The 12,032-nt window shown below is 40.8% G+C and overlaps 3 protein-coding genes across 3 annotated transcripts; 2 read left to right on the forward strand and 1 right to left on the reverse strand.

Annotated features, from left to right (window-relative positions):
• Positions 1–4,663: 4,663 nt before the first annotated feature.
• On the forward strand, positions 4,664–6,370 carry LOC126567331 (putative inorganic phosphate cotransporter). Its single transcript, XM_050223559.1, has 4 exons — positions 4,664–4,691; positions 4,753–5,820; positions 5,888–6,129; positions 6,200–6,370. Exons 1-4 carry the CDS (start codon positions 4,664–4,666, stop codon positions 6,368–6,370), a joined length of 1,509 nt encoding a protein of 502 aa, XP_050079516.1.
• A 1,358-nt stretch (positions 6,371–7,728) lies between these two features.
• On the reverse strand, positions 7,729–10,335 carry LOC126558589 (arginyl-tRNA--protein transferase 1). The gene is made up of 7 exons (XM_050214626.1): positions 10,245–10,335; positions 9,499–10,160; positions 9,284–9,427; positions 9,023–9,172; positions 8,282–8,442; positions 7,894–8,203; positions 7,729–7,821 (listed from the first exon to the last, which is right to left on the reverse strand). The coding sequence occupies exons 1-7, from the start codon at positions 10,330–10,332 to the stop codon at positions 7,729–7,731; spliced, it is 1,608 nt and encodes a 535-aa protein (XP_050070583.1). The 5' UTR covers positions 10,333–10,335.
• Positions 10,336–11,156: 821 nt separating this feature from the next.
• On the forward strand, positions 11,157–12,032 carry LOC126559318 (40S ribosomal protein S18). The gene is made up of 2 exons (XM_050215454.1): positions 11,157–11,263; positions 11,510–12,032. Exons 1-2 carry the CDS (start codon positions 11,261–11,263, stop codon positions 11,963–11,965), a joined length of 459 nt encoding a protein of 152 aa, XP_050071411.1. The 5' UTR covers positions 11,157–11,260; the 3' UTR covers positions 11,966–12,032.

Raw genomic sequence — 12,032 nt, forward strand, 5'->3', positions numbered from 1 at the left:
AAGACACGTTACTTTATACATATTTTTCACTAGCTATATGCGCTAACACGACGTGGGTCCCGTAGCAATCACACGTTATAGTAAACGGCACCGCTATAGCATTGTATTCACCGTTTTCCCACCGTTTTGCACTGATCGGAGATGCGTAATATGTACTTGAAAGCAACTGATTGTTGTGGAAAATTGGAATTCAACCTAGTGTTATCGAAACGTACGGCGCACGGAACCGTTGATCGGCGCGTTCGGTAGCGTGATCGATCGAGCACGCATCTGATTCCTCAACATGATTTTTTCCACTGGTTAGCTGTTGTTCCAAACGGTTGTTATTTCACTCTCTCACTTCTCTCCGGTCTTGTGTACTGCACATTGGGACGATTGAGTTTCAAATTGTTAAAATAAAATAAAGTTCGTACGTTTCATGTTTTGTGAGGGAAATGGGTACAACAGCTCAGAAACGGAACTGTTAGAGTAAACCACTTTCGATGAAGGTTCATCAAGCTTAAATATATTAAGTGTAAATTCATTAGTAAATAGTTAGCGTGGACTTCAGCTAATACTGGGATTTTGGGAGAAGCTTTTCCCAATAATGGACGGAACATTTCACAGAATCCGCAGCTTTTGAAGCGAAAATGCGATGCTTAGTTTCCCCGACGAAGCAGAAAAGGACTCGTGTAAAATAACTTTCAACTGATTTTTGCTTTTGTACTCCTGCGTTTTTTATTTGTAAATTTTAAAATTGTCCGAACAATACTGAGCTTCAAAGGCTTTAAAAGTCCTTTAGGGTTTTAATAGAGTAAACATGTAAAATGTTTGTAAAATGTAACCTTTTTCACAGTTTGGAAGAGCCGACCATCTAATATGTCTTACCAGACTTCCTGATACCACGTAGATACCGATATACCGGATACCGGATGAGATTTGAACCCCATCTGGAAGACCGGTGCCGATTTCGTCTCACCTTCTGGCCGCCCCTTGCATAATATTTATTTATTTATTTTATTTATACTTCAGTACGACGGTTTACCATCGTATTGTCAGATAATATTTTTATTCGCATTATAGTATTACGGCTTACAATTGCCATATACTATGTTTTTATTATTAATTTCATTTGTGTGATACTTTCGGTGATGTAACCGTAACAAGTATTGACTATTCGGTTACGTAGACTCACAAGTCGTTTGGCCATGAATAATAATAATAAGAAGAAGAATGCTCCAGTATACAAAAAATAAATCAAATAAATACACTTTATTAACAATACGGCGTAAGCCGTCATACTTAAAATACATAAATAAAAATACACTTTATTGTGCATTCGCTTCTTCGTCTTCTTTTTCTTCTTCTTCGCCTAAAAACTGGGCCTACTGCGATCGATTATCGAATGGCTTGCTAGATTTGGCTTGCGAATGGCTTGCGCGATACCGCGTAGTTGGATAGTCACTCCACACTACGGGAGAACGGCCCACATACCATGTGACGAATGTACTATGGATCACGAATCAACAAAAAACTATTATCTTACAAAATTTATAATATGACAGGTGGGTAAACGTGAATGTACGATTGAACAACACGCGTCAGCTGTTAATATAAGTTTTATTTAGGTTATATACATGCTGATAAGCTTAATGGTTTTACCGTAAAATTCAAACTACAGTTAGTCACCCAAGGCTGGCTTAACAGGCAAACCGTTTAACAATAGTACATCTTCCAAAAAAATTAAAAATAATTAATGGTATACGCTAAGTAGATCTTGAATATTGTCATAAACCGTTCATACTTATAACAAAACGTTAATATTTGGAACTTTTGACTGACATACAAAAGCTGGATTGAATAGCTTATTCTACTGTGCGACATGAAATCCCGGAGAGTGAGAGAGAGTGAAATAACAACCGTTTGGAACAGCAGCTAACCAGTGGAAAAAATCATGTTGAGGAATCAGATGCGTGCTCGATCGATCACGCTACAGAACGCGCCGATCAACGGTTCCGTGCGCCATACGTTTCGATAACACTAGGTTGAATTCCAATTTTCCACAACAATCAGTTGCTTTCAAGTACATATTACGCATCTCCGATCAGTGCAAAACGGTGGGAAAACGGTGAATACAATGCTATAGCGGTGCCGTTTGCTATATCGTGTGAGTACAACCGAACTGCAACGGGCTTGGTGATTTAGGGACCCGCGACGTATGTTAGCGCATAAAAAGCTATGCTGTGTGTGTTGTTAACAAGATATGTTTTCATTTAAATATGCAAAATGTATCGCAAAAGCTTTTTGTCGTACAACAATTTAAGAAAATGTTCATGAAAGTGCAAATATGGATTAAAGTGAGAAATGTAGTGTGGTTGTTACAAATTACGAATAAAATTACAAAAATCACTCAACTGAGACGAATTGATCAAAATCAAAAGTGATCAAAAGTGATTAAAAGTGTTAAAAATATGAACGGAGGTCAAACAAGTTGCCAACGGCTATCGAAAGGAAAGACCTTACCCTTTACGAGCAGCTGAACCGGAACTTGAGAACCACACGAATGTTTCGCCAGCTCCATAGCAACTTAACTATCGGATAACATTTCATAGCAAATTTTTTTTACCAATATATGAAAATAAAATGCTTTAAAATGGCTTTTGGTGGACCCTTTCCAACCCATTGTAACCTCGCACTGGAGAACACAAACATCCCAATCTAACAACGAATGTAACAGATGCGAAAAACAAGCCTGACCTTCCAAGCCTGTCCATGGTGGCGATCTTGAAGGATATGACCGAGAGCAAATGATAACAGGATCCAGTTTTTTTGCCCATTACCGTACGTGCATGTTATGTCGGTAAAACCGGCTATTTACGACCATTGAACTTTTCAGATTGTTTTCTGCCTCGTTTCGATCGAATTGATGTTTGTTGTGTTTGTTGGATTCTGGCGATCTGTTTTAGCTCTGTTTTTATCTGTTTTTTAAAGCTCGAAAGAGCTGGTTTCGCAGCGTAGTTTTAACAAAATAAACGATACTTTGGCCATTTCTTCTCCTTTCACATGGGTATCACACAGAAGCCACTTTCATCAGTTTTCTTTAATGTTTTTCCGTCATACATCTCAACATGATCGTGCTGGATGGATGGTTGCAGAGGAGGGACTACACTGTTGGGTGTGCCAATTTGTTTACATACATTCGTGCCATGCAATGTGCTACTAAAGTTCGGTTTTGTTTCTTTCACTTACGAATCTCGCAACGTGTTAATTATTATCCACATATATTTACCCTCCGCCGTAATTTACTTCGGCCCTTTGTCCACCAGACAAAATAATTCTTGTTGACCACATTTTCACGCATGATTTAATGGAAAGTGGAAGTCTGATAAGTCTTCTTTTGTAGGGCGTTCAAAGCTCTTTCGCATTGCTGCACGTGCGTTAAAGCGTTATTATTTTACTTTAATCCACAACCACTTTTTTGACCGCTATTAGCGAATATTTGGACAACCGAAAAACAGCTGTACTGTACATCGAAGCATAAAAGCTTGCGTGAAATCGTGCTGTGCATCAAAAGAGCTAACCATCATGTAACGTCCACCAATTCAATTTCGACAGAGAGCGCTTTCCGGTAGTAAGGCCAGGTTCCTGCACTATACCTTCGTTTATGTCGATGTCGTTTAGTCATGTGTCATTCAAGCTGTATATTTATGGAAACGGTTGATCGGCAAAATTGTTCAGACGACCGAGTGTGGTTCCAACTTCCAAACCGGGAACCATATTTTTGAAACACTATGTACACTCGTCGATGCGAATTACACGCATCGTCATTGATCGTGTGGTTTTAACTAGCTTTTTTAAGGTACACGCGGCATTGACATTTACGGTGATCAATGACATTGCATTTTCAATCTTTTGAAAAATTATTACAGTGCTTAGTGTTTCTTTGTTTTGTATTTTTTCCCATTTTTTTGGTTCAAAATTAATCTAACACATGGTAATATTCTCATTCTCAATCTCTTAGTTTGCGCTATTTTGCAAATTTTACACCAAAAGACAAAAAATATGGACTTATTTATAAGTTTGAATCACATGTTTCATTGAGTGTCTAACCTAATTGCATCCATTACATCTCATTTAATAGCGAATCACATATGCTTCTCAAAATTCAAAATACATTTCCTTGTATGTTCATAATTTGCTAGCAACGGATGTCCAGTGGTGTGGATCATCGACAGGAAGAACAAAGCCCAAAGGTAACTGACCGCCAGATCCAGAAATCCCTGCAGTTACAATTTTTTACTCGTACTATACTGGGAATGTACGCGGGTTTAATAGAAAAATCATTTGGATCCGACGTTTCTTACGCATGGATAAACTAGTCAATTCGCTCAAATTAGTCCAGGAAGCTTGATAATTTAACCCATACACTTTTGGAGAACTATTCTTGATGGGCAGATGAACCGAAATTTGAACTGTTTAACCGAAAGGGTCAAGATCTGTTGTGGTACAGTTGAAGTAGGCTGCTTAAAAATCAAAGAAAGAGTGCCTTATGGATGAAGTCACTTTAGTTTCCATAAGAATCCAGCTATTTATTTGCATTATACTTTTCCCTAACGAAATTTATTTCCTTTTTCTGTAGGAATGTACCAGTTTGTTTAGATATTGATTATCAACTTCTGGAAAAATGATAGTTACAACAACCGTATTGAAGGGTATGTGTGCTATTACTCCGCCAAGTCTTGCATCTTTCCTGATAACGTCCACTATTCGTAGGAACTTTCCCCAAACGAATGATCGTTACGATTATGATATTCGTTGCATGCACAGCGTCGTTCATGCTGCGTGTACATATGTCGATCAATCTCTTGGCAATGATACAACCAACTGCTACCGCACCATCAAACAACAGTATCACCGGGCTGAACGACACGAACTCGGTCTCCTCAACGCCCAACGCAACAGCAAATGTGACATTCGATGATAATCTAATCGTTCCTGCACCGGTTGTACCTGACTATGGGCCACGCTACGACTGGAACCAAAACACCCAGAGCCACATCCTGGGAGCTTACTTCTACGGCTATCTACTGACGTCACTTCCGGCTGGTCCACTGGCAGAACGATACGGTCCACAGCGATTGATCGGCTACTCGTTTCTGCTCTGCGCAATCGTCACCGCTCTTTTCCCACTGTTTGCCGCTATCAATGTTTGGACTGTCATTGCTGGTCGCCTTCTAATCGGTTTGCTAAGCGGATGTGTGTATCCTACGCTGCATAATCTAATTTCGCGCTGGATTCCTCCGAACGAGAAAAGTAAAGCCGTCGCCTGTATTGCCGGTGGCAGTACATTCGGAACAGTGATTACATGGCCTGTTGCAGGCCTTCTAACGGAACACTTCGGTTGGATGTACGCATTTTATGTTCCAGCCGCACTCTCCGCTCTGATCGGCGGTATATGGTTATGGTTAATCGCCGATTCTCCGAGTGAACATAAAACAATTACAAAGGAAGAACGTGATCTCATAGAGGCATCCTTTGGAAACACAGTCTCGAAAACGAAGGCGAAACCTCCACTGCTGGAAGTTGTTACGTCTGTCCCATTCATTGCCCTCATCCTATCTCATTACAGCAGCTTTTGGGGGTTAAACTTTTTCGTCACACAAGCCCCCAAATTCATTAACGAAGTGCTTGGCTTTAACTTAACCAACGCCGGTTTCCTCTCCAGTTTGCCCTATTTGGCACGCATGTTTTCAGGATTCTTCTTCGGATACATCGGAGATTGGTTACGGCGAAGGGAATTCATGACCGTTACTGCTTTGCGCAAATCGTTCATCGTGTTCTGTAAGTTCTACATTACGCCGCTCACTAACAATGCCACAGTAATAATGTCCTCCCTCTTTTTTCGCAGCACATTTCTTACCAGGCGCATTTCTGATTGCACTTCCCTTTATCGCGCAGGATCCAATCGTTACCGTTTCATGCATAGTGGCGTGTCTCGGGTTTAACGGAGCATCGACTATTACCAATCTGGTAAATGCGCAAGATTTGGCCCCAAACTTTGCGGCCACTTTGTACGGAATGATGAACTTTCTGGCAACAACGGCCGGTTTTCTAGCACCCATGACAGTAGCTTTCTTTACCAAGGAAAAGGTAAGATTTCTAAGTGATAAGAAAATACTGTTTTGGACGCTTTTACCAGATGTCTAACAACCTATTCTAGAATACAATGGAAGAATGGAAATATGTGTTTCTGCTGACTGCCGGCTTCTACATTGTGTCCGGGATCGCGTTTGTTATTTTTGGTTCCGGAAAAGTACAGAAATGGAACGAAATCAAAGAGAAAGCAACGGTAGAGGCTGTAGAACCCGAGGACCAGAGTGTAAAGTTATAATAAAAATAAGCTAATCGTGCCGTTTTTGTCTAACGCAACTTGCATCATAATAAACATTAAGCCACCCTTCAATTGAAATATAATATTTAAAATATAATTCACTTCATGTACTGGTGAACGGTTCACTGTCTTTACTTCAACTTAACTGGAGTTCACCACGCATCTGATCTAGACGGTCCAAAAAGACTTATCTGGCTGGGTTGTTCGACACCATCCTCATGACGTGACATGTTGGGATCGTCGTACAACTCATATCGCTCGTCATGATAGCAGCATTTCAATTGTTCTTCTACACGAGCGGTGGATTCATTCTGATTATCGTCCTCTCGATCACAGCTAACAGGGTCTTTAGTTTGTTTCGTGCATGGCTCATGCCTTAGACCAGTATTTGATTTTTGTGCAGAGAAGGTAATATGATCGGTTGGCAGCCAACAGCCATTTTGAACCGCCTGCTTAACCTTTTGGTAAGCTTCTGTTGCATAAGAGGTTATCTAACCAACTATGTCTATATCATCAGCGTCTGCCAGGATTTTTATTGACTTATACTGGATAATTCACTAAGTTTCCATCTCCGAGTCTTGGTGGGATCATCATCAGCATCTTAGTTATAGTGACGCTCTCATCGTCATTCTCATAAGCCACATAAGCTGGTAAAGCTGTTCGAAAAAAGTTAAGTAGTAGTGTGATTTTATCATACCGTCAATACATTTGCTGAACTGAATCGATCCGCATTTTGTTGCAGTTCCTGGACGTTAATATAAATGTTGCTGTCGGGAACAAAACCGGATGCAAGGATGCAGAATGGTTCCAAATTAAGCTGCCAGGTTCAATGTTTTGAATCCTGTTCTAATGGTTCCTGTTGAGGAACGCAACGAACTTGCTCGCTGAAAAGGCTAAGGAAGGAGAGTTTATCTTTTTTTCCTGAACTATCCACAATCAGTTTGTAATCGCGGACAAAGGTTCAACCAGCGACGATCCCCCTAATTCTTCCGACGCAACGGGGAAACACATTTGCAGTGCGGGACTGAAATCCGTAGCGAAGGCAAAGAGGAAACTTCCCACGAATCTGAAAGACTTTCAAGTCCGAAAAAAAAATCTGAAAATCTGAAAGACTTTCAAGACTTTCAAGACTTTGGACTTGAAAGTCCTCCCAAAGACTTTCAAGTCCAAACGTAATATCAACTGGGGGCTTATTCTTAATCCTCAATCAAACGCAATTAAAATACGATTCAAAGACAACATATTTAGTTCAGCAATTTAATTAATTAAGTAGTTAATTGCCACATGTTTAATAACTGCAACACACAATTTAAGGAACATTCTCCGGATTGTTCCAACATCACACTCGGCTCCTTTCTCTACACTCGGTATAGCATCATTCTTTTTGCACAGTGTTTGCCTACCAACCGAGCGTATTCTGACACCACCGGTACTTCCTTGTCGGCCATAGTCTGTAACAAAGGAAAGGGACAAAAGAGTTTAAGCTTGCCTTAACTTATGTGTTGTTTCGACAGTTAATTTACCAAATACTCAGCGTACGTAATGTAGGATCTACCCACAAGCAGCAGCACGTCACTCACATCCTGCTCGGTCGGTTTGTTTATATCCTGCGCCTCGGCATCATCGTTAAGTCGGCTGTACTTGTGTGCATCAAGTTTTGCTATCATGATTGTGCCAAGTGAATGCCAAGTATACGTTTCCGGGCAAAGCAAATACGATGGCTGAAGGTTACTTTTGTAACGCATCTTAGGGCAAGAGTGAATGTAAAATCCCATGTAGTAACTTTTAATACTAGGAATTTTTCTGTTCAGCGAACGTGTGAAGGCTACCTCTCTGAATGGGGTGAATGAAATCGAAAGGAGATAATTGTTTTTTTTTTTAAGATAATAGCTTTAACAATTTCCAATTTACCGTAGCGAACTGTAAGTGCCAAGCGACAGAAACTTGAATTCCGGATCGTAGAAAAAGTAAACTGAGCTGACACAGTTTGGCAGCACATCGATCACACCCACGGCTATCAGACGATCGTCCAACCAATACTGTTGATGAAAGCTTCCGAATCCTTGGGAGCCCTAGGGAAAGAGGATAAATTAGTGTGAAATTTAATTAACCTTTCCAAACGCCGGCTTTAATGATTATGTGTATTTTTAAACAGAAAATCATAAGTTTATTAAACCTAACATGACACATACATTCGTCTAATCTAACCTGTGCGATACGCCTTCTCTCGTTATCGGTTATAAGATCGTACAAACTGAATATTAAATCTAACAGTCGCTTCGGCATGCTTGCTTGCTTCCTTTTAGTCTTGTCCAGAGTAACGATCAACTGCGTAATGGTGCCTACCGTCTAATGATTTTGGTGAAAGATTAATGTTTTTCGCTGAAGTTGAACACCTCATCAATGGGATTTTTTATATTTTTCAATAAATTCGAAAAAAAGCTAAACCCTTACTTACATCGTCGTTTTGCCACTAAAAGTTTAACTTCTGTTGTCGTCTTAAAATCATACCATTTTAAATCCCATTCAAACAACAGACAAGACAAACAAAACAGTGCAAATTGTAAGGACAAACAGTGAAATAATACAGTAAGGAATTGGAAATTAGCATCAGTTCATCAACGAAAACGTGCAAAGTAAGACAAAATATACCTTTAAGGGCGATTTCACCAAAAAGTCCAGATATTCTTCTATCGCACCGGGCGGATCTTTGTGAATGGCCGTCTGATACTTTTGATACAGAGCGTATGAAACATGCAAACTTTCTCTAAACTTTGCTCCAGAAGTGAGAAGCGTCACGATCTACGCAACAGATGCGGGATTTTTGCATTTTATTTTAGTTGGTTCCGGAAGGGAGAAAGAGAAAAGAAGAAGAAAATCTATATTAAAACGATTCTGCTAGAGATCATTTACCGTAAGAGGAGACTTCACGAGGAATCGCTTGAAGCGGTCCATGTTTAGCTTTGATGCTGGATCTTTGTGAATGCTTTGTTGGTATAAGCTGTACAGATTGAATGTGGTGACAGTGGCACCTTCACTAGCAGGTACACATTTTACCTGTAAAATGAACAATGATACACATATAAATCACGCGAAAAGTTTACTATACATGTCAAATTCTCGCTTACCTTCAAACGATGCGCTGGTGACGCATTTTCTTGCGGACATTCAGCAAGAAAGTCTTCCAACGATTTTTCCTGTGTTTTGTTACCGTTGTTGGGTTTCATCATCTTTTCGATCTCTTCGCCGGACAGTCCTTTTTTCTGTAATTTTTCCCGCTTCCTTTCAATGCGCATCAGTTTGGCTTTCTTTGGTTGATTGGGCAGATTTGAATCGGTTGAGTGTGTTGAAGCACTCATGCTGCCTTGGGCGAAATGGGACACATTCAAACCACTAGATTCGCCGCCTTCAACAGCATCAGGTGGCTGATTCTCAGGGTGGTCTTGCTCCATCAGTTCCTTTACATGCTGATCTACAGGATGCGGTTGTATGGAGGGTACTTCCATATGCTCGTGACCACCGCTGTCGTCGGCAGTGGCTTCATCGTTGCTTCCAAGACTATTCTTTTCGGTCGGTTCCCGTTTGCCATCACGCAGAAACTTGTGTACACGCTTTAGAATCTTTTTGTGAGATTTGTTCAGCCTAAAGTTTAACGCATCACACTTTATGGTGTACTGCGGACAGCAGGTAACGTCCATCATAGGCTTGTAGCAGTAACAACCAGAACGTCGCCATCCACGATCGATCAGGTCTTGATAATCCTCGCACTTTAGCTTGTGAGCCCACATTCCTGCCGAATAAATTGTGACGGTTAATCAGTGAGTAATGCCGAAGCTTTGCTTGATAAAATAGAAAAGTCTGACACAAATCATACCGTACGAATAGCATGAGTTCGGCTGCTTACAATATCCGCATCGATACGACGAGTTCTCCCCGTAGTATTCTACTACCGAGAATGCCATACTGTACAAATTTCCGATGATTTTCTAGATATGAGATGATGAAAAACTTCCTCTACTGTACCTTAATTCCCATAGAAGTTCAATTCCTAATAAAAGAAATGCATTTTTGTGTCACAATTCCGATTTCACTCTTTGTTGTTGTTGTTTGTCTATTGCGCTTACATTAACAGGGCTGTCTCTGGCTTACATCTGTAAAACTCGAAGGGAAATTTTCTTTTGTTTGATAAACGACTGTGCGCTTAGTGGAAGTAATTGCAGATATTTTCTACCATCTGAAAATCGTATCAAAATACAATCAATCAAGAGAAACAACGCTATTTTGTAGATTAATGTGTACCAGCTGGGTATGTGTGAAATAATAACACACAAATGCACTTAATACGTGCGAGGACATATGAATCATCCTTTTTCTATTCCGGTGCTCCACCCTCGATTCACACGATTTAGATAACTTTTCACAGAACGATTGCCAACCAAAAATCCGCACTACGATAATATTGTGATTATGTTACAGCTGTCCGCAGCACTGACAGTGCAGCAAGAAGAAAGCTACGAAGGACGAGATGAATTCTCCATTATCGGTAAACAATCCGCATAAAACAGTCAATGTTTTTAGTGTTTAGTTACATATAATATTGTATGAAATAGGAATAAGTTAATGTTTATCAACTAACTAATTTGACACGCTGAAAAGTGTATATAAAGAACTAAAGAAAAATTGTCATCCACGCGACCAGGCCACTACTGCAATATGTTGAAATAAAAAGCGTTATATTCAATCCGCTGTCAAATTAACTTCACTTCACCGGAAATATCGCTGACAGTGACTCGGTTTCGCTTTTGCTCTCTCGCTTTTTCTCTCTTTTCCGGTGTACTCGGCCATTTGTAAGCAGGCACATTCTGCATCGCTGGACAAATACGATTGAAAATGGTAATTCACGTCTTATTTCGACTAATTTCTGTGCCGTTTACAAAAGAGTTCGTGTGTGTCCTCGTGGATATGTTGTTGGTTGCATAGGTGAAGCCGCACTGAACGCAGTACGACGAATTGATTCGCGTATAGTTGCCAGTGTTGACATCACGACACCACCATGACGCGCGGGGTCAAGTTTTACATGTTGCCATTCTGGATTGCAATCTCAACAATTAATCTGCATCTCTGTTCTGTTCGTTTTAGTCGCTCGTGATTCCAGAGAAATTCCAGCACATTCTCCGTGTGCTCAGCACCAACATCGATGGTAAGCGTACGGTACCGACCGCACTGACTGCCATCAAGGGTGTCGGTCGTCGTTATGCCCACGTCGTCCTGAAGAAGGCTGACGTCGATCCGTTCAAGCGTGCCGGCGAGTGTTCGGATGAGGAGGTAGAGAAGATTATCACCATCATCTCGAACCCTCGGCAGTACAAAATCCCTGACTGGTTCCTGAACAGACAGAAGGATATCGTCGACGGTAAATTCATGCAGCTGACGTCGTCCAACATCGACTCGAAGCTCCGTGAGGATTTGGAGCGGCTGAAGCGTATCCATGCTCATCGTGGTATGCGTCACTACTGGGGTCTGCGTGTCCGTGGTCAGCACACCAAGACTACCGGTCGTCGTGGTCGTACTGTCGGTGTGTCGAAGAAGAAGTAAGCATCTAAGTGAACGAACGGTTATTTTCTAATCCTTCGCGATATGTGTGATGTGAAGAGGGAGGAGG

This window comes from Anopheles maculipalpis, chromosome 2RL (assembly GCF_943734695.1).
Source record: "Anopheles maculipalpis chromosome 2RL, idAnoMacuDA_375_x, whole genome shotgun sequence".
NCBI lineage: Eukaryota > Metazoa > Arthropoda > Insecta > Diptera > Culicidae > Anopheles > Anopheles maculipalpis.

Coding starts and splice junctions, on each gene's coding strand:
- LOC126558589 (XM_050214626.1), bottom strand. CDS start 10,332: ATGGCATTCTCGGTAGTAGAATACTACGGGGAGAACTCGTCGTATCGA. Junction 8,204..8,281: donor GGCACTTACAGTTCGCTACG/GTAAATTGGAAA, acceptor CACCCCATTCAG/AGAGGTAGCCTTCACACGTT. Junction 7,822..7,893: donor TTACGTACGCTGAGTATTTG/GTAAATTAACTG, acceptor CCTTTGTTACAG/ACTATGGCCGACAAGGAAGT.
- LOC126567331 (XM_050223559.1), top strand. CDS start 4,664: ATGATAGTTACAACAACCGTATTGAAGG. Junction 5,821..5,887: donor CAAATCGTTCATCGTGTTCT/GTAAGTTCTACA, acceptor CTTTTTTCGCAG/CACATTTCTTACCAGGCGCA. Junction 6,130..6,199: donor CTTTCTTTACCAAGGAAAAG/GTAAGATTTCTA, acceptor AACCTATTCTAG/AATACAATGGAAGAATGGAA.